This window comes from Rhinolophus sinicus, linkage group LG11, assembly GCF_036562045.2.
Source record: "Rhinolophus sinicus isolate RSC01 linkage group LG11, ASM3656204v1, whole genome shotgun sequence".
Classification (NCBI taxonomy): domain Eukaryota; kingdom Metazoa; phylum Chordata; class Mammalia; order Chiroptera; family Rhinolophidae; genus Rhinolophus; species Rhinolophus sinicus.
Window position 1 is genome coordinate 16,713,150 of NC_133760.1, and position 21,907 is coordinate 16,735,056.

General features: G+C 51.1%; 2 protein-coding genes across 6 annotated transcripts in view; both read left to right on the forward strand.

Moving 5' to 3' along the window:
* ANKRD11 (ankyrin repeat domain containing 11) overlaps window positions 1–5,126 on the forward strand; it is a 189,847-nt gene extending 184,721 nt beyond the window's left edge. For 4 of the 5 annotated variants that reach the window (XM_074314445.1, XM_074314447.1, XM_074314444.1 and 1 more), the window contains 2 exons: window positions 2,050–2,142; window positions 4,137–5,126. In XM_074314445.1, the coding sequence (XP_074170546.1) occupies window positions 2,050–2,142; window positions 4,137–4,322 (279 nt within the window). In that variant the 3' untranslated portion in view covers window positions 4,323–5,126. Of the gene's footprint in view, window positions 1–2,049; window positions 2,143–2,351; window positions 2,514–4,136 lie in introns of all 5 variants that reach the window. The other variant, XM_074314446.1, reaches the window with a different exon arrangement.
* An 11,427-nt stretch (window positions 5,127–16,553) lies between these two features.
* On the forward strand, window positions 16,554–21,796 carry SLC22A31 (solute carrier family 22 member 31). The gene is made up of 9 exons (XM_074314448.1): window positions 16,554–16,991; window positions 18,570–18,673; window positions 18,770–18,924; window positions 19,224–19,392; window positions 19,597–19,742; window positions 19,836–19,944; window positions 20,061–20,275; window positions 20,686–20,797; window positions 21,332–21,796. The coding sequence occupies exons 1-9, from the start codon at window positions 16,614–16,616 to the stop codon at window positions 21,627–21,629; spliced, it is 1,686 nt and encodes a 561-aa protein (XP_074170549.1). The 5' UTR covers window positions 16,554–16,613; the 3' UTR covers window positions 21,630–21,796.
* Window positions 21,797–21,907: the final 111 nt, after the last annotated feature.

Sequence of the window (21,907 nt, forward strand, 5' to 3'; positions counted from 1 at the left end):
TCATGGGCACAGGCTTCTGGCTCAGTGGCTGGGCTTTAGTTTCAGTCACTTCAAGTGTTATTTCAACTTTCCTCTAAAACATACATACCGTGTTTCCCCGAAAATCAGACCTAGCCGGACACTCAGCTCTAATGCATCTTTTGGAGCAAAAATTAATATAAGATCCGGTCTTATTTTACTATAACATAAAACCGGGTCTTATATTCGTTTTTGCTCCAAACGACGCGTTAGAGCTGTGTCCGGCTAGGGCTGATTTTTGGGGACACATGGTATGGTTACTATAAGCAGCATCCAGAGCTGCTGCATAAATAGCCTTGTGCAGCGAAGGCTCGCAGGTTGTCATGCTGGGGACAGGGGTGGCCTCGTACCAGCCGCGGGACAGCAGCAGCAAGGCCTTCCAGTCAAGAGCCAAGAGGCGTGAGGGGCTCACAGGCCCCAGGTCCTGTTAGAACGTCCCTGCTGGTCTGGTGCAGGCTGGGCAGCAGAGCCCAGAGCACCCCACCTGTCCTCCAGAACGGCCCTGCCTCGTGCACCCCAGTCGGCTCCCCTCGCCTCCAGGGTTAGGTTTGTCCCATGTGGTCGGTCATACCTTTTGTTTCCCTAACCCATCTTGACCTTTAGGAGTTGTCAGCGGCCTCTTGCCCTGTCCATAGACATGTCTGAGATCTAACGCATGCGAAGTGGGTTCTCATGTCCCCCATTGCCGTCCTGAGCCCGGCTCCTTCTCCCACCTCCACTGCCCACAGCACTCAGACGTGGCCCTCTGAGGCTGTCTGCCCTGGGTTTTACTCCCCAATTTACTCTTCTGCCCCAGCAACCACAATGACTTTTGCAAACAACCTAGCATGTGTCATTCTAGGCCTGCCCTCGGCCCCGCGCCCCTACTTGCATGGACTTGCACGGGACACTGTTGTTCCTTTGGGCCTCTCCTGCTGGCCCCTTCATTGTTCAGGCCTTGGCGCCAAGTCCCCTCCTGGCCTGCTGTACCCCAGACTCACAGTAGGAGCCCGTGGACCCCTGGGGGTTCCGAGCGGCATTCCCAGGTTGGCTGCGGTTGTGTGGTGACATACAGTGGTTCAGTGGTTTTTAGTTAAAAACTTTTATTAGTGCATTAAAGATTTCCCATTTACTTATGTATAATCTTTAAGGTTGTATCTTAAATAGTTTCTCCATCTAACATACTATGCAAAACGACAAGTATTTTCCCTAAAACAAAACATTTGTCACCAAACTATAAAACAGAATGTTTGGTTGGGACTGAGTGATTACTTCAGAGATTGGGTATTTGGAGGATTTGCTTTTTGCATCTAAAAGAAAAAAAAAAAAGGAATCTGCTGATCATTAAGGGGTTTCCTGCATTGCTTCTGAATGTCAGAGAGAGTGAAGGCTGCAGCCTCCTCTCCTAATGACGTTCTGTGTGGGGCCCAGGCTCACGCGCTGGGTGGTGGCGCATGGACCCCTGGCTAAGAGACTTCATGTGTCCTCCTCGCCATGCTGCCACCTGTCACCATGGAGAACCAGACAGCAGGAGTCCTAAGGCTCCCTGTGTGGAAACCACAGTCCGTCACAGGCACAGACGCTGCCACACTTGAGGACGATGACGTTAAGGTAGCACTCCTGCAGTGAACCGAGGAGGCTAGCTCTGTGCCCCCTCAGGCCTCTCAAACATCCTTTTCAATGAAAAAAAGTTACAAACAGAAGGAATTGAAATGGATGCCACTGCCTGCCAGCTTTACCACGCGGCCTCCAAGAGCAGTGCAGGCCAGAGTCGTAGGGCTTCCTGATTCTGTTTCCTCCACGGGGATCGTGACAGACACGGAGAACATCCTCACGGGGTCCTGATTCACCCCCAGGGCAGCTCTGCCACAGATGGCCCCATGGCCCCCTAGGGCGTGTTAGGAAAGCTGGCTGGGGGGGAAGGATGGTGGAGGGTCACGCGGGCCGTTCTCAAGCATTATGGCCTTCAGTGTGGAAGGAGGGTCTGCAGCACGTGCACGGCGGTCTTCTCCCTGGTTCCCCACAAATGCCCATAACTGGTTCTTCCTCCAGGGCGATGAGAACAAGTCCGTGCGCGATCGGTTCAACGCCCGCCAGTTCATCTCCTGGCTCCAAGACGTGGATGACAAGTACGACCGCATGAAGGTGAGTGTGCTCTACCCCCCCCACACCCCCAGCAAGCTGCACCTGGGCTGGGAGCCCCCAGGAGTCTCCTGGGGCGGGGGGAGGCCACTGCCGGGTCCCGTGTTTGGAGGTGACAATTTCATACTCTCGGAACCCAGCTGATACTTTCAGGGAGCTGAGGTCTCCCCGCCCCCATGTTGTCTCCTTAGAGTGTCTTCCCTCCTGTCCAGGTGTGCGGGGAGCAGCTCCTGTCACCAGCTGGCGGTCAGACCTCTGTGGGACCCCACCTTGAGCCCTCCTCAAAGGTCACAGCATACACTCATCACCACTGCTCTGGATGTGCTGACCAGTGCAGCAGGCAGAGGATGGGGGGGAGATAGAAAGATTAGCAAGTAAGAAGCAAATCCTCATGTGCAGTTGCTTGAGCTGCACCTGGGGCCACCCATGAGAACCAACCGTAAAACTTGCCAACAAGAACGTGCCAGTTACAGAGTTAACACACAAGTCAGCGCCACCCCCGGCAGCTCCATGAGGCAGAGCCGAATGGGCTTTTCCCTGAGCTGCAGAGCTGATGGAGAGGCATCCCAGACTCTCCCACTTCACCCCTGTGGTGCCTGTATTGGGAGAGGAAGACAGTGTCCAGGATGCCAGCCTTACCCATGCGCCTTACGTCAGTGACTCATGACCATGGTGCCACAGCAGTGCACACAGGTGCCACATGGGGTGGACAGAAAGCCCAGCACACAGAACAGCGAACCCATGTGGCGTTTCAGGCCCCAGGGTGTCGTCAGGAAGCAGGCGCAGGAGTTCCGTGTGACCTTTGTTTTGAGAACCACAAGTTAAATGTGATCCTATTTAGAAGACAGACTGCCGGCCTCCTCCGCATTGGGTTCTGTCCTGCAGTCGTTTGACAGTTTTGTAGGGTGAGCAGTATCTATCAGATTTCAGTGTTTGGCCACCTAACCTAGCAAGTTCACTTTAGTCATTTAAAATGTAGGGATACATAAAAAAAAGTTCCAAGTTTATTGGAACAACCCAGTAAAGTGGAAACCCAGAAGCCTCATCAATAATTCAGTGATTAAATGGAGTGTGGGGACACCCCAAGATTGAACTACTATGTAGTATCTTCGGCAGAACGGCCTGACCAGTGAGCGAGGGCATCTGAGCTGCTTAATGTGGAGGGTCAATCCGGGGTTCAGACACATTGCAGCACCACATGCAAGGAAAGTTTGGAGACACGCCTGCTACGCACACAGCAGTCAGTTCCGGAAGACTAAACACACTTTAAAAAAAACAATTATTTTAAAGCAAATTAGACATTGTGATATTCCACCCTAAATACTTGCATGCACATAAGAAAATACATTTATTTTCCTGTACACTCATTGTAACATTGTCAAACCTGGCCATGTTTAACTCCCCTCTGTTCCCAAAATGTGCTCCCCCCGGATCCACAGGTGCTACATCTGGTTCTGTCCCATTTCAGTAATTTGGTGTCATTATTTCAGTTTTCAGCATTGTACCTATGTAATGATTTAGTACCTATTTAATAATATAGCCATGAATATTAAGCATTTTAGTACTAAACCCTAGATAACCCTTTTCAAAAATTAAGTGCACTTTTAAAAACCAATTTATTATAAATGAAAATGAGCAATATCACCACCCATAAATAACTGTAAAAAAAGAAAGTTGCAAATTCTAATTAAATGCTGCTGTGGTGAAGCCCATGGGGGTCGGGGGCAGAGACAGACTCTCCCTGGGTGGCAGGACCACTCGGGGCAGGACGAGGTGGCCAGGGTGGTCAGGTGGCCTGCAGGGCGGCACTGTGGACCACGCAGCGGCACAGGCCCTCACAGATGGGCATCCTGCGGCCAGAGCTCGGCCCAGGTCCCTCGCCCCCTCCCTCCCAGTGGGTACTGCTGCAGCGAGAGTGGGCAGTGGGGGCCCAGGCACCTGAGGGGCGGCCCAGGGTCTCGCCTCCACTTGCCTCACCTGCTGTGTCTCCCACGCAGACGTGTCTCCTGATGCGGCAGCAGCACGAGGCTGCGGCCCTGAACGCCGTGCAGAGGATGGAGTGGCAGCTGAAGGTCCAGGAGCTGGACCCCGCCGGGCACAAGTCCCTGTGTGTGAACGAAGTGCCCTCCTTTTACGTGCCCATGGTAGATGTCAATGACGACTTCGTGCTTCTGCCAGCCTGACGCACCACGGGACAGCCGCACAGGACACAAGCGAGGGCCACCGGCGTTGGCCCAGCGCTGCTGCCGAGTCGGGGTGGCGGAAGGAGACCTTGGCCCTCAAGTGGGGGCACCCAGGGAAACCCTGCACTTTTCCCCCTGGAGCGCGGCTCTTTTATACCAGCTGCCACAGGAGGATGAGAAGACCGCAGGGACGCGGACACGGTGGCCTTGGGGTCTGTTTCCCAGCCGGCTGCTCGGGCATTTCAGGAGCTGCAGAACGGAGTGCGTTTTTTTTAAATATCTGTTCCATTCTGATCAACTAAAGGAAATAAAATTAAGGCGTCCACCCCTCACCAATCGTGACCTCCAGGTCGGAGGGCAGGGAGAGTGCCATCCTGGCTGTTGTCCTGTTGCCATGGAACCGCGGACAGCCACAGGCCTCCGACGGGCTAGGACGCTGTGCCGAGCGAGGCCGCCCGCCAGCCCGCCCGCCTGCCTGACAGAGGGACACAGAGGGACACAGAGCCAGGACTCTCCGGTTGTGTTTTTAATGGAGTCAAATCCACGTGGTTTGTATATTTTTTCCTTTAATCTTGGGCATTTTGTTTCTCTTTCTGAGAACATAACTTGAAACACTACAGAGCCAATAATCATATAAAAAGTGTACCCGTAAACGCTGTACAGTTTTATACACATTCACAATGTACTTTTGCTGCCTTCTAGATAATTTATTTTGCAACACATTACTGCACAGTTGTAAATAACTTATGTACTGTAACATCACTTCAGTTATGTGTAAAGAAATAAATAAATTAATTAAATGCTCTTTGTACATGACAGTCCGCTCCCCGGGAGGGGCCAACACACAGGACTGGGAGATGAGGGGTCACCACTGAAAGACTATTTTCTTAAACTTTTTCCCTCCCCAATTAGTAGCTTTTAATTTTGAAAACAAATTATACAGGTGACTCTTGAACAAGGCAGGGGTTAGGGGCACCACACAGTCAAAAATCTGCATATAACTTGATTCTCCCCAAAACTTAACTGCTAATAGCCTACAATTGACCAGAAGCCTTACCAGTAGCAGTTAACACATATTTTGTATGTTACATGTATTATATACTGTGTTCTTACACAAAGTTAGAGAAAAGAAAATATTAAAATCTTAAGGAAAACACATTTATAGCATTTAGTGGGAAAAATCCACGCCTAAGTGGACGTACACAGTTCAAACCCGTGTTGTCCAGGGCCAACTGTATTTTTCCCCTCCTTTCCTGCCCTTACTGGGACCTGAGGGGCCGTTCCCCACTGGCCGGGAGCTGCGCAGCTCACGATGGGGAGGAGCTGGCCGGGAAGGCAGACCCAGGCAGACGCGCACCCCAGCAGACGACCAAGGCCTGGGACAGAACCCTCAGTTCCTACAAAATGCCGAGGCTTGCTTTCGGCTAAGGAGGCTGACGGCGTGGGAACGTAGCGAGTACCAGCCCCCGGCTTCCAGAAACCCAACAGGAGGCCTGTGTCGTCTTCCCTGAGGGACCTGTCAGAATAGGAAGGAGACAGGTCCGCTGGGCAGCATGGCCTTGGAGCAAGCACTGTCCAGGCTGGCCAGCTCTCACTCCCTGCTCTGCCTGCTCCCTGCACCAAGAGAGCTTCCCCCTGGGGCTGAGTCTGCATGGCTAACAGGTTCCCTGATGAGGCTGCCGCTGGTACGGGGTCCCCACTTTTAAGAAGCCGTGCTAGCAGAAAACCAGCTCAGAGGGCAACAGTTGGAGGTGTTCTGCAGGGGCCGGGCCGTGCACTGAGCAGACAGCGCTGGCACCCTGTGCTCCTCTCCAAGGAAGACACCTGCAGGAACAGGGTGAGAGCCAGTGTGCTGCACCAGACCGCATGGGCTGCGTGGGGGCCACCTTCTGAGTAGGGGGCTCCCAAAGTGGCCTTTCCCCCTAGATCACCCTCACCCTGTCCTGACTGCAACTCCTGTCTGGCTCACACACTGGGCTCCCCTAATACCTGGGGTGCTGGAGGGACACGTGGTGCATGGAGGGCACTGGTCCAGGCAGGATGGTCGGAGTAGACCTTTTTCTTGCTCATGTCCTGGGATCCCTCACCCTCTTCTCTGGTCCGTGCTTCCTGTACCCAGCGGGGGCAGCAGGAGCTGTAGAAATGAGCCCACACAGGAGCGAAAGCCCAGCTCTGCCTCACCAGTGGCCCTGAGCACCCTGAAAGCGCAGACCAGCCTGAGTGGCCTGCGACTGGTTCTGCGGTGCAGGTGGGGTTCCTGGACCTGCCCTGGATCTTTGGGAGGGGGCCATGGGCAGGGCCTGGATTTCCCCAAAGCACCTGATGTGACCTCCCCGGTCCGTGTCTGGGATATGGAGGGAGGCCGCCCCCTCTCGCCTTCTGACTCTCTGTTCTCCCCTTTGTGCAAATCCGCTCCAGGCTGGTCCCACTTCGTATACCTGGGGAGGGGCACAGAGATGGCAGCGAAGTTCCAGTGTATCTTCTGTTTTTCTAATCGCAGAACTCTGATCACAGTAACACTTCCTCTAAGCCCTGCTTTTTAAAGCGGCTTAGCTTGCATGCGTTCATATGGACACCCTGTGGCATCAGCAGCTTCAGGCCACAACAGCGGAAGCCCTGGAACCCCTGGCCCGTGCCTGGGCCACCTGCACAGCGCGCACCACCTGGTGGGCACCAGGGAGGCGCTCTGTTCCCCAGAGAACATTTGTACATTCTAGGAACAAGGGCTCTGTCTGTGGTTCTGCCCCCCCACTGGAGGATTCAGTGCAGGTATTTTTAGTGCGTCCACGCGTTCAGAATTGTGCCTGGTCTGGAGGTACCGCTGACTGTCCCCCAGGCCTGTGACTGCAGGTGTGGGCGTCAGGCCGGCTGCCCTCAGGAGGGTCTGGCTTGAGCTGGAGGAAGGCAGCGCTCTGCCCCGAGTGCCGGGGTCTCACGATTAGCCCCTTGCTCGGGACACCTGCTGCCACCCCGACTGCTGCCTGGGCTCTGGGCTCTGACACGGGTGTTGAATGAGTTGAATTCCTCGCTGGGGAGAAGGTCCACCACCCCATAATTCAAGGCCTCTTATCCTTTGGTCTTCAGAGGCTTTAGTACCTCATTAGCATCAAAAACAAGCCCTAGACAAACGCCCACCAGGTGCTATGGGTCAATGCGTCAGTCAGACACGGGCCTTCTGTCAGGGAAGCTGGTGCCTTGCCAAGGGTAGCCCCCGGCTTAGATGGAAAGATAAAAGAAATCAGGGGCTTTTTCCAACCTGCAGAAGAGAAGCTGACGGCAGACTGCAGCTTGGAAGCAGGTGAGGGGTTTCTGTGGAAAGCCATGAGCAGCTTTCCTCTTGACAGAAAGCAGCCAAGGGAGAGCGTTCCTGCGGTGCAGGGAGCCTGGAGGTGGGGGCTGGCCAGGGGACCTCACAATGTCCAGGCCTGTTCTAACATGGCAGAAGGACAGAGTCTCCATTGAGGTGACTGGATGCCTGAGGCTGAGAGAGAGCTGGGAACACCCTTGGCAGGAAGAGAGGATGCCTTCACACGAGCCAGATCAGCACGTGGGCTCCTGTGCTGGGTAGGTTCCCTCACACAGCCTGCTTTCATCCTGAGCAAGGCGACAGGGAGGGGACACACTGCTCCCAGATACACTGCTGCTTCTTCATGTTGGGGGACTTACTGCATGGGACGCACAGGACAGTGGAAAGCATGGCTCAGGTTCATGTGTGTTGGAAAATAGAAACTGAAACCAGCAGGAGGAAACCCAACATGCAGTGAGGGGCCGGCAGGACGGGAGCACTGCCCTGGAGCACGAGGCTAGGGTGCTCACCACACCAGCCCGACGGCTTTGAGCTGCTCATAGTGGTGGTGGGGGGGGGGGGGCGGCAGGGCGCAGACCCAACAACTCCACTCTGAGCATTTGCTTCTATGAGAAACAGATGCTTACGGGCACAGAATATCACTTACAAACTAAAGGCATACCTAAATTATTGGTAAGAGTTAAGAACTAGAAACACATGTCACTTTGTTAAAAGGGTTAAAAAATGACGGTATATGCAGCAGAGTTTCTCAGCCTCGGGACATCTGGCCGGACGAGTCTGTTGTGTCTGTCCTGAATACAGCAGAGTGCTCAGCAGCACACGAGCCTTCACCCACTAACGCCAGTGGCACCATCCCCACCCCCCAGCCAAGGTGTGACAACCAACAAAATCTCCAAACATGGCCAAATGTTCCCTGGGGGACAAAATCACCCTCCTGAGAAGTGCTTATATATAACAATGAAGGTGAACAAAACCCAGCTACATACACAATTCGTATTGCGTGATTCCATTTATGTAAAGTTAAACCAGGAAAACAAAACTGCCGTGCGAGCAGTCAGTCACCGTGTGAAGAACGCAAGGACCCTGGGGTGCTGGCGATACTCTATTTCTTGATCTGGGTGTTGCCTAGATGGGTATTTGTGTTGTGATGACTCAGTGGGCAGTAAATATGTTTTTGGCAGCTTTTTGTTATAGTTGACAATACAAAAGTGTTTTTTTTTTTAAAGAAATGGAAGATATGTCTCCATTTTCCCAGGAAGCCAGAAGGATATTCGTGGACATACTTTGGAAAATACAGTGCAGGATGCCAAGTAAAAATGGCAAAGCAATTTGATCTTCCAGTCAAAATCACCAGCACTACCACCAAAAACAAGAAAAAGAAAGAGAAGAGAAGAGAAGAGAAGAGAAGAGAAGAGAAGAGAAGAGAAGAGAAGAGAAGAGAAGAGAAGAGAAAAAAATGACAAAGGGGTGGGGGTGATGACAAAGCATCTTGGTAAAGAGAGAATGATTATATTGCAGATTAGAACCTCTGAGAAATGGAAAAGATACAGTAAGATTAATTAATTTGATGGCAAATGAGTTGGGACTTCCCGAACAGCAGAGTAAGGACCTCCAAAAATCTCCATAAGAGCAATGAGAAGATTGGAAGGGGCAAAAACAAAAACAAAACAAAAAAACACAAAAAAAAACAAACCTGCCAAAATCAACTTTTCCAGAAATCTAGAAATTAAGGCTTGTTACAATCCAAGGAGTGATTATTCAAGAAAAATAGCAGCATCTCGGTACAAAGAGTGAGCTTTCTGTCATTTTAAATTTCCGTATTTCTATTCCTCTCTTTCTAGCTACATTTAACCTTGAAAACCAGCCGCCCAGTAGCCACCAAAGGGGTCAGACTGGGTGTGAAGCTCCTCAAATGCCCTCCCATTTCCAGGACATTGTCACGATCTGACCTGGCTGGCAGCTCCCTGGGAAAGCACCATTCGCAGGGATTGTCATTATTTGATGTAACTTGGAGTTCATTCAGTGGTAAAAGCCCTCTTCTCAAAAGGTTTGTCAAAAACAGTGACAACTGTTTAACATCATAGCTGCCTGAGGTGGTGATACCAGTGGGGAAAAATGCCTGGTCACAAAATTTAGAAGGAAGAGCTGGGGAGTAAGATGCCCATTGTACTCTTAGGTGCTCTGACATATTCCTGCATATGTGCCAAGTCTATGTGTATGCCCAAGAAATAACAGAACAGCCTATTTTCTCACTTTTGGCTAACCTTGAAGCTTTCAAAGCAGGAAGCGAAGGCTAAGGCAGGGCTATAACCTGCCTGAGTACTTTGAAGAGCCTTTCAGCAAAGGGTGGGGGAAAAAACCTCTGTCCAGTCATTAGATGAGCAGCAAGCCAACAGCACAAAGACTTCACCACCCCCACACAAAGGACTTTACAGAATTAGTTCAGGAAAGACACTAACCACAAAGCGGTAGCAGCAATAATGACCACCAACACAAATCTGGGGAATGGAAAACCAATTTCCAGAGTTGCATGTTATATTATTCAAAATGTCTACTTTTGAACAGAAACTTAGAAGGTGTGCAAAGAAACAGAAAGCATGACCCATAAACAGGAGGAAAAAAAAGACAACCAATATATACCATCTCTGAGGAAGCCCAGATGTTAAACATACTGGAAAAAGATTTAAAGTCAGCTTTGACAAATGATGGTGAAAGGACTAAATGAAATTATGCCTAAAGATTAAATATGACAGTAAGAGAAAGCTTTAACAGTGAGGAGGTAATTCTGACTGCCTTTGGACCCAAAATGCAGTATCAACTCTTCCCTGGATCCCCAGCCTGCTGGTCTAACCTGCAGACTTTGGACTTGCCAGCCTCCACAGTCACGGAAACCAATTCCTTAAAGTGTATCTACCCATCCATCTATCTTCTACTGGTTCTGCTTCCCTGGAAAACCCTAAATAATACATTAGCCAAAGACTTAAAATCAGCTTTTATAAATTATGTTTAAGTTACTAAAGAAATTTATTTCTAAAGACAGTAAGAGAATGGAACCAACGACAGAACAAGAATAAAAAGAAAAAATTTAAAGAACAAATGGAAATTTTATAGTTAAAAAGTACAAAAACTGAATTTCAGTTGGCAGAAGGAAGAATCAGCAAATCTGAAGACAGGTCAATTAAGATGGTATAATTTGAGGAACAGAAAGGAAAAAAAAGTGAAGAAAATTGAACAGAGACCTGTTGGATGCTATCATGTGTACCAACATATGTACAATAGGAGCCCTAGAAGGAGAGAGAAAGGGGCAGAAAGAATATTTGAAGAAACAATGTTCAAAGTTATTCAAATTTGATGAAAAATATTAATCTATATCCAAGAAGCTCATTAAACTAAAAGCAGGATAAACTAAAGGAAATTCATTCCTAGATGCATTACAATCTAATTGTCAAAAGTGAAAGACAAAGAGAAAATCTTCAAAGTAGCAAGAGAAATCAATTCAGCCCACAGGAGGAACCCTCAATAGGATTAACAATTGGCTTTTCATCAGAAACCATGGAGGTCAGAAGCAGTGGGGTACATATTAAGTGCTGAAAGAAAAAGACAGTCAACCAAGATTTCTATAACTGGTGAAATTATCCTTCAAAAAATGAAGGAGAGGGCCGGCCCGGTGGCTCAGGCGGTTAGAGCTCCGTGCTCCTAACTCTGAAGGCTGCCGGTTCGATTCCCACATGGGCCAGTGGGCTCTCAACCACAAGGTTGCCAGTTCAATTCCTCGACTCCCACAAGGGATGGTGGGCTCCGCCCCCTGCAACTAAGATTGAACACGGCACCTTGAGCTGAGCTGCTGCTGAGCTCCCGGATGGCTCAGTTGGTTGAAGCGTGGGCTCTCAACCACAAAGTTGCCAGTTCCATTTCTCAAATCCCACAAGGGATGATGGGCAGCGCCCCTGCAACAAAAGATTGAACATGGCACCTTGAGCTGAGCTGCCACTGAGCTCCCAGATGGCTCAGTTGGTTGGAGCGCATCCTCTCAACCACAAGGTTGCAGGTTTGACTCCCACAAGGGATGGTGGGCTGCGCCCCCTGCAACTAGCAACGGCAACTGGACCTGGAGCTGAGCTGTGCCCTCCACAACTAAGACTGAAAGGACAACAACTTGAAGCTGAACTAAGATTGAAAGGAAACTTGACTTGGAAAAAAAAAAAAATGAAGGAGAAATTAGGACATTTCCAGATAAACAAAAACAGAATTTATGGCTAGCATAGCTGCCCTTCAAGAAATACTAAAAAGAGCCCTTCAGGCTAAATTGAAAAAACACTAAATAATAATTGAATTCACATGAAGAGATCAAAAACATCACTAAAGATAAATATAGGTAAACACAAAAGAAAGTGTAAGTGTATTTTTGTTTTTAACTTTTTTGTCTTAAAAAACAACTTCAAAAGCAATAATTATAAAACTGTGTTGATGAGCTTGTAATTTGTAGCACAAAGGAGGGGGAAGGAGACAGATATATTGGAGGAAAGTTTTTATATACTAGTGAAATTCCCTTATCTAAACTAGTTTGTTTTCATTAAGATGTTAACTGTAATATCCACACTGATGTTTCTTTTTAAATCGCTCAAAAATAGTAAAAGAAATAACAAGGAAATTTAAATGGAATACTAGAAAATATCTAACACAAAAGAAGGCAGTAATGAAGGCACTGAGAAATAAAAACAGAAAAATGTCAGAAGTATTATCAGTAATTACTTTAAGCGTACATGGATAAGACTTTTCAATCAAAAGACAGAGATTGGCAGAATTGACTTTAAAATTATGATTCAACTACATGCTACCTACAAGAGACTCTGCAAAAACTGGCAGAGCAGAAAGAAGAACTAGACTATCAACAGTAATAGTTAGAGACTTCAATACTCCCTCTTTTCCTAATGGATAGAACAAGTAGGCAGAAGATGAACAAGGAAACAGACATGCACACACTAAAATGAACTAGACATCTATAGAACACTCTACCCAGCAACAACAAAATGTATATGCTTCTCAAATACACATGGACTATTTTCCAGGGAAGACCATATGTTAGGCTACAAATCAAGCCTCAATAAATTGTGAACTCCAGGGCTCAGCCCCACCCATACATACGTATTCCTAATTAACACACTAAAATCTTTGGGAACAGGTAGACCATGCCCACCCAGAACACAGACTGCCGTTGGTGACGCACACCTGGGACAGAGCTGAAGAGCTCTGAAGGCTCTGAAAACTGAACTGACATTGGAACCACAGCACACAGTAGGCAGGTTGGAACTTACAGCCTGAATCTATCCAGGTGGACTGCCTGATAAAAGTAACATCTTCATAGTTTTTAAACAAGACCCAGGATCTTATAAGTTCAGGACACAATAAAAAATTCTTTAGCATATGAAAACCACAGAAATTTCAATTTACACGGGAACAGACAATCAACAGATGCCAAGGCCCAAATGGCACAGATGTTGGAATTATCTCACAAGTATGTTAAAGTAGCAATTATACAAATACTCCCAAGAAGCAATCACTAACATTCTTTAAACAAATGTTAAAATACAACATCGCATAAAAGAAATGAAAGACATAAAGATAACCCAAGTTTCATTTTTAGTACTAAAAAATAAAGTAAGCAAAACAAAAAGCTCACTGTACAGACTTAATAGCAGAATGGAAAGATACAGTGATCTTGAAGAGAAATCAATAAATATTATTCAATCTGAATTACAATAGGAAAAAAATTTTTTTTTAAAGAAACAGATCCTTAGGTACCTGGGGGACATAAACAAAGGTCTAACATTTATGTTGTTGGAGTCCCACAAGGAGAAGAGAATTATGTTGAAAAATTTGAGAAAATAAAAGGCTGAAAAATGCCAAATTAGGCAAAAAATATAAACTAAGAGATTCAAGAAGCTAAGCAAACTAAAGAGGATAAACTTAGAGAAATTAATGCCTAAATAAATCATAATCAAACTACTAAAAGCAAAAAAAATTTTTTTTTTAATGAACAAACTGAAAGGGAAATTACAAAAATAACTTCATTCACAATAGCATCACAAAGACTAAAATACTTAGGAATTAATGAAGGAGGTGAAAGACTTGGATGCTGAAAACGACAAAACATTGATGGAAAAAAATTAAGACAAATAAATGGCAACACATCTTATGTTCATGGATTGGGAGACATAATTTTCTTAAGATGTCAGTACTATGTGACGTGATCTACAGATTTAATGCAATTCCCATCAAAATCCCCAAAGCATTTTTTTTGCTGAAAAAGAAAAACCCATCCTAAAATTCATATAAAATCTCAAGGGGCCACAAAGAGTCAAAACAATCTTGAAAAAGATTGGGAATGGGAGGACTCATTCCCAATTTCAAAATGTACTACCAAGGTACAGTTATCACGACAGTATAGTACTGGCATAGGACAGACATATAGACCAATGGAATAAAACTGAGAGTCCAGATATTAATCATACAATTGGTTTCATCAAGAGTGTCAACAGGATTCAATGGGAAAAGAATAGGTCTTTCAACAAATGGTGCTGGAAAATCGAGATATCCACATGCAAAACAATGACGTTGAACCCTTATCACACACTATATGCAAAAATTAACTCAATTTGGATTGAAACCCTAAATCTAAGAGATGAAACTATAAAATACTTAGAAGGAAACACAGATGTAAAGCTTTATGATCTTGGATTTGGTAATGGTTTCTTACATATGACACCAAAAGCATGAGCAGAAAGGAAAAAAAATGAACCTTACCCATGTTAAAATCTTTTCACTATCAAAAAGTGAAAAGACAACCTATAGGATGGCAGAAAATACTTGCAAATCATATATCTGATAAAGTCTAGTAACCAGAATGTGTAAAGACTTCTTACAATTTAACAACAAAAAGGCATGCAACCCAAGTAAAAAATGGGCAAAGGACTTCAACACTTCAACGTTATTTCTCCAAAGATATACACATGGCGAACAAGCACATGAATAGTTTTTTTTAACATCTCTAGCCATTAGGAAAAGAAAATTAAAAACCTCAATGAGCTACTTCACATCCACTAGGATGGGTATAGTCTTGGTTTTGTTTTGTTTTGTTTTGTTTTAAGGGAAGGTACGTATTGGCACAGAGGTGGAGAAATTGCTGGTGGGAATGTAATATAGGCAGCCGCCATGGAAAACTGTTTGATGGTTCCTCAAAATGTTAAATATGGACTCACGACATGACTCAGCAATTTCACTCCTAGGTATACACTCAAAAGATCTGAAAACAGGTACTCCAACAAATACCTGTACAGTAAGTCCTCATTTAACATCATCAGTAGGTTCTGCAACTTGAAGCAAAATGACTTAGAACGAAACCAATTTTACCATAGGTTAATTGATACAGAGTTAAGTTCCCACAGCATCTTATCAACGTTATAACAAAATGACTTTGAACAAAACATTATTCGAGGACCTGCTGTACACGAACGTTCATAGCATTATTCACAATAGGCAAAAAGTGGAAACAACCCAAATGTCCATCAACAGACGCATGGAGAAACAAAATGTGACCAATCTATACATGGAATATTACTCAGCCATAAAAAGGAATGAAGTCCTGACAGATGCTACAATGTAGGTCAACCTTGAAAACATTATTCTAAGTGAAAGAAGCCAGACCCATAAGGTCACATATTGTATGGTTAGTGGTTAGCAGTGATGGGGGTGGAGGAAGGGAAATAGGGACTGATTAATAGGTACCAGGTTTTCTTTCGTGATGAAAATATTTTGGAACTTGATACAGGTAGTGGTAGCATAAAATAGTTAGTTTTATGTTATGTGAATTTCACCTCTGAAATATTTCAAAAACACTGCCAGTTAGAAAATACAATGCAAATCCACAGTTCCTTCACAAAGCAAAAGGAAGCCAACTAGTTAGGAAAATTTAGGCATAACCTATAGGATATAGTGTCATTTTCCTCACTGAGAAAAACAGAAGATGAAAACAAACGCGACCTACCTTTGTCTGGGATGGAAGCCTCCACCAATGTGACAGTGTCAGCGTCCCCACTTAATCCATACACGCAACGCCATTCCGAGCCAAGCTCACAAAAGGACCCACAGCTGGACAAAGTAACTGAAGCTCGTTTTGCAGAATAATTACAATAATCCTCAAACTTCTGAAACGCAGGGCACCGATCAGGGCCTGTCCTCACCTATACCACACTCCGATCCGGCTGCAGCAAAGGTGGCGACGCAGGAGGGCCAGAGCCGGACACTGGAGCAGGACGGTCCGAGCCGCTACCTCCCATGGCTGCAGCCCCGCGTCAGGCCGCTGGGGGGCAGTGGCAGCCCGCGCTCCGCAGGCCCGAACCTTGGCCGACGCGGAGTCCAGTGCGCATCGGCTCAGGATCCCTGGCCTCCTCACACACCCGGGACCCTCGGGCCGACCAGGGACCCTGAGGCCTCCGAAACGCCTGAGACAGCGTCCGCCCGAAGTCCGCTGGGGCGACCCAGGCCCGGCGTCCAGACACCGCCAGGACCACGCGCACCTGAGTGCCTCTCGGCCACGCCCGCACGGCCACGTCCCCGCAATCCCCGCGGCCCAGGCCAGGACACTAAGACCTTCACCTGCCCTGCCCTCTAAGGCACCTCTCATGGCTCCACCCTCCGGCCGTAGCCCCTCAGGCCCCGCCCCAGTCTCGGCCCCTCTGAGGCCCCGCACCAAGGACCTGCTCCGCGCTGTAGCCCGGCCCCTCAACAGCCCCGGTCCTCTCCCGGCGGCCCCGCCCCTCCCAGGCTCTGCTCCGCCGGCTCCGCGCCCTCCCTGGCCCACCTGTTAACCCCGACCCTCAAGGCCCCGCCTACAACAGGGCTCCGCCTACAACAGGGCCCCGCCCACAAAAAGGCCCCGAGTGGCAGGTTCCTCCCCAAGTTTCGCCAAGGTGCAGAGGTAGACGATGGACCCGGAGGTGCGGGTGTTGCGTGCGGCGGGCGGCTTCGGCCGAGCCCGGCGCCTGCTGGCCGTCGCCTCGTGGCTGCCATGCGTGGTGCTGGGTCTGGCGCTGAGCTCGGAGCCGCTGCTCACCGCACTGCCCGCGCACCACTGCCGGCCGGACCCCGCGCTGCTACCCCCGACGCTGCGCGCCCTACGCGGACCTGCGCTGCTCGACGCCAGCGTGCCGCGCCTGGGCCCCGCGCGCTCCCCGAGCCCCTGCCTGCTGCTGCGCTACCCCGAGCCCGCGCCCCGCGCCCGCCCCAACGGCACGGGGCCCTGCACTCGCGGCTGGCACTACGTTCTGCCCGCCGCCGGCCTGCTGCGCAGCCCGGTCACCCAGGTGCGGGAGGACTGCCTGGGGTCTTCATCACGCTGCCCCCCTCCCCTGCCTCTGGCCCCCTCCTTCGTCCCCCTTTGCTGTGCTTCCACCCTCAGTACCCCCTCCTTCACTCCCCTTGCTCTTTCCCCCCATCCCTGGCCCTCTGCCCCCAATTCTCTGTCCCCCCTCCGTTTCCGGTACATCTTTCTTTTGCCCCTCTCCTTTGTGTCCCCATGCTGTCCCCATTCCTCTGTACTCCCTCCTCTGCTCCTTCGTACCCCCTTCCTCTGTCCGTCCACCCCCTTGCCCTTCTGCCCTTGGTCTCCTGGGGTTCTCATTTGGAGGGCCACCCCCTCCTGTCTGATGGTGCAGCTGATGCCCAAGTCGGCGGGTTGCCAGGCCTGATGACAGAGTCTGAAGCCCAAGGGCTGCCAAGGTGGGTGGGCAACCTGGGGGAGGAGGAGGAGTTAAGCTGAAGGTATGACCAGGTAGGTGCCAGGTGGTCAGCAGGGCCTGGAGTTCACTTCAGTTCAGTGCCACGAGCATTCTGAGCAACCTGTAGCTTTGGGCTGTGTCAAGACTGGGTTCCCAAGGCAGGAGGCTTTGAATCAAGGGAATGATACTGTCAGTTCAGTTTGTGAAAGACAGACCTCCCACCTGTGAGGTGTGTGTGCAGGTTGGACTAGAGGCCGGGGCTTCTAAGGGGGCAACTCGGGTGCTGGTGGGAAAAAATGGAAAGAGGACAGCTAGGACCTCCTGTCCCACCATGGGGCTAGGGCCTGCCCATCCCTGCCTCCCTCTTAGCAGCCTCAGGCCTGAAGCCGCACCCCCACCCCTGAGAATATTGGCCCCAGTGTGGAAACTGGAACAGGGTTGCCACATCCCTGCCAGGCCTGCCTGGAGCCCTCAAACTGGCAGGGCTTCTCTCCTCCCACCCATTCTGTTCCACCTCACACCTGCCTTCCTGTTGGTATATGGTTCGATCAGCTTTCACAAGTGGTTGGATTTTAAAATAAAAACTGACATAGTGTGACCCAAAAAGTATGTTAAACTTATTTTTAAAAAGCCCAGGACCCTGGAAGGGGAGGTGGGGTGGTGCAAAGCTGAGGTCAAGGGCCCTTGACCAGGAAAAGCAGGTGAGCACAGCCCTGCAGCCTGTTCCAGGAATTGCTCTTGAAGTGAGCAGGGCAGGGGAGAAGTGAGGGTGAGGCCCTGGGAGCCCTGGGCACAGCAGGTGGAAAGTAAGATCAGCCAAGGGCCAGCCTTGGGAGGAAAGTGAAAGCTGGAGAGAGAGGAATGAGACTCCATCCAGAGAATAGCAGGAACCAGTGTTGGGGCTCCATGTGGGTACTCTGGGGACCCCAGGTCATCACCCCCTGGGGACTCAGACCTAGAATTGTTCCAATTCCATGTGAAGCCCACTGGTCAGAAGACTGTGTGATCGTGAGCAGGTCTCTTGCCCTCTCTATGCCTCAATTTCCCCTTCTCTCCAAGGAGGAATTGGAGCAGGACATCTAGGGCCCCCTTCCAGCCTGACATTCTGAGGACTCCAGTAAGGGAGGGTCCTGGCTGGCTGACAGGTGACGCTGTCTCCTGCAGTGGAACCTCGTGTGTGAGGATGGCTGGAAGGTGCCACTGGAGCAGACGAGCCACCTCCTGGGCTGGCTGCTGGGCTGTGTCATCCTGGGCATGGGCTGTGACCGGTGAGGTGATGCCCTTCCCCTCTAGCTCCTCGGGGTCCAGCTGAATGCCTGGTCTGTCCTGAGCTGCATCCATGTGTGTCCCCCACTGCCCACCAGATTTGGCCGCCGAGCTGTGTTTGTAGCCTCCCTGGTGCTGGCCACAGGCCTGGGGGCTGGCGAGGCCCTAGCTGCCAGCTTTCCTGCCCTGCTGGCCCTGCGGCTGCTTCATGGAGGGGCTCTGGCAGGGGCCTCCCTTGCCCTCTACGTGGCTCGTGAGTACCATGGGGGGCTGGAAGAGGTACCCACTCAAGCTAGGCCTTCAACCCCACTGGAGAGGGCCGTCAGCAGCATGGGAGGCCTCTCCATACTGCTGTTGAGGGCCCTTCTCTAAAAGGTGGGAGGGCACTGAGCACTGCTGTTTGTGGGCGGGCAGGCTCAGTGCTGGAGTGGGCAGGGAGTTGGCCTCACATGTCTAGCTCTCGGGCAGGTCAGCGGCTGGTCCCCACAGCCCTGGACAGAACAGCCCTCCCTCTCGAGAGGCCTGGGCCTCAGGCCATCTGTGTCTGTTCAGGCCTGGAGCTGTGCGACCCCCACCACCGCCTGGTGTTCTCCATGGGGGCAGGCCTCTTCTCGGGGGTGGGCACTCTGCTGTTGCCCGGCCTGGCCCTGCTCGCACAGGACTGGCGCCTTCTGCAGGGGCTGAGCGCTCTGGCAACAGGACTCCTGCTGCTCTTTTGGGGGTAAGTGTGGCGGGACACAGGTCAGTAGCCACCGTGGAGGCCACGCATGTCACTTCTCTCTGCACCTCCACATAATACCAGGCATAGGGGTGTGGGACAGGGACACAGAAAGCCATGAGATGTCCTGCCCCTAGGTCCAGGGAGTGGGCATTGGCCTGGCATCTCTGGGGAAGACCTGGAGGCATCCTTACCCCACCCCCGCAGGTACCCAGCCCTGTTTCCTGAGTCTCCCTGCTGGCTGCTGGCCACTGGGCAGCTGGCCAGAGCCAGGAAGATCCTGTGGCACTTGGCTGAGGCCAGCGGCGTGGACCCTGAGAATAGCCCCGAGGAAGAGACCTCCCTGGCTACAGGTAATGCACCAGCCAGAAGGGAGGCTAGGGTGCTGGAGGAGGAGAGGCCTCACCCCTTCATGTGCACCCCCTCATGTCCCCTCATGTCCACAGAGCTGGACATACTGTCTGCGGGGAGCCCCCAGCCCCAGCACCACTGCATCCTGGAGCTCCGGCACACCCACGTCACCTGGAGGAACGGACTCATCCTGGGCTTCAGTTCGTGAGGAGGGGAGGGTGTGGGTGGGCTAAGAGATGGGTCTGTGCTCTGCCCCCTGTGGAGGTTGTCGCCAGGGCCCCCAGCTCTGGCTGAACCCACAGCTTCACCCTCCCTCCCAGGTTAGTCGGTGGGGGCATCAGAGCCAGCTTCCTCCGCAAACTGTCCTCACATGAGGCTGTCTTCTACGGGCCCTACTTCCTGGTAGCCGCCCTAGAGATGGCAGCCACCATCTTCCTGCTCCTGACAGTGGATCGCTGGGGGCGTCGCCTGATCCTGTTGCTGGGTACCTTGGTCATGGGCCTAGCATCCCTGCTGCTGCTTGCCGGGGCCCAGTGTGAGTGGAGGGCTCTGCAGGATAAGAGTGTCGCCCTGTTTGGCTGAGGGTCAGCCTGATGGGGGACGGGGGTGGTCCTGGGATCAGCCCCCTTCTGGGACCGTAAGAGAGAAGCATGGGGTGTTGGGATAGGCTGCTGTTCTTTTTACCCCATTTATATCACTGTGCAGCCGGGGAAACTGAGGCCCAAAGAGTTAAGGACCAAAAGTATCTCCATGAAGGGGCTAAATTTAACGGTCTGGTTTAGACAGGACAGCCTGGAACACCTGACCCCAAACCCCAAGTTCAGGTGCAGGGGTGAATGGTTGGGGAGGCCAGGCCCGGCAGGATCCCTGAGACATGGATGAGGAGAGGGCGGGCCCTGGAGCAGCCTGGTGTGGGCAGCATGGGAGCTCTGTCCTTGTCCCCAGACCTGCCAGGCTGGACCGTGCTGTCCCTCTCTGTCCTGGGGCTCGTGGCCTCCCAGGCCGTGTCCACCCTCAGCAGCCTCTTTGCGGCTGAGATCTTCCCCACAGTGATCAGGTGAGCTTCAGGCTTCCCAGCCACGTGGCTGGGCACACAGTCCTGCCAACCCAGCCCACAGAGCCCCCCGGGGACCGGATACCTCACCCCCTCCCTCCCCAGCTTATGCCCAAGACCTCCATTCCATCATGACCCGAGTTCCAATTGTCTTTTCCTGGGTGACGCGGGGGCCACTGGCACAGAAAGGTCTGGACCACAGCTCAGGAATAAAGGAAGGAGAGACGGAGGCTGGAGGGAGGGCACAGATGAGTCCCCAGAAAGAGTAGAATTCCGGGGGGAAGTGGTTTTCCAGTTTTCTAATGAAAAGAACAAAACTTGTTCCAGGGCAGCGGGGAGTTGCTTTTCCACACAAAAAAATGTTTTCAGTTTTGTTTTCCTGGAGCCCCCATGCCTCTGGGTCTGCTTAGGGTGGGTCCCTCCCTGGATCCAGGCCTGCCTGGGGGCACTTGAGAGTCACACGCTGTGTCTGTGTGTCCATCTGCATGTGAGGGTAGCCACCTGCCCAGGCTGCCCACACCATGCCCTTTCCTGCAGGGGGGCAGGGCTGGGCCTCATGCTGGGTGCCGGGTTCCTGGGCCAGGCGGCCGCCCCACTCGCCAACATGCACGGCCGGCGGGGCTTCTTCTTGCAACATGTGGTTTTCGCCTCCTTCGCCATCCTTGCCCTGCTGTGTGTCCTGCTGCTGCCCGAGAGCCGTGGCCGAGGGCTGCCCCATTCGCTACAGGATGCTGACCGCCTTCGCCGCTCACCGCTCCTTCGGGGCCACCCCTGCCAGGACCACCTGCCCCTGCTGCCGCCCTCCCATTGTCGGACCCAGACACAGCTGGTCTAGGAGGGGTGACCCTGACTGGACACACACCTCCCCTCAGATGGCCACGTGTCAATGTGGGCAGAAGGGCCTCAGAGAGGACTCCTGGGGACAGTGTGAAGGGGGAGCCCCGATGGGGTCCCTTGTTCTTGGGGGCACTTGTGGAGGATAAAGGTACCCATAGAACTTGGCATCCTCACTGGTTCTTCCTTCAGGCCACATCCTTGGGCTGGGGGGGCTCCCCACTTTAGGCTCACTACCCCAAGCCAGGGTGCCCACAACCCCTCCCACCATCCCCTGGG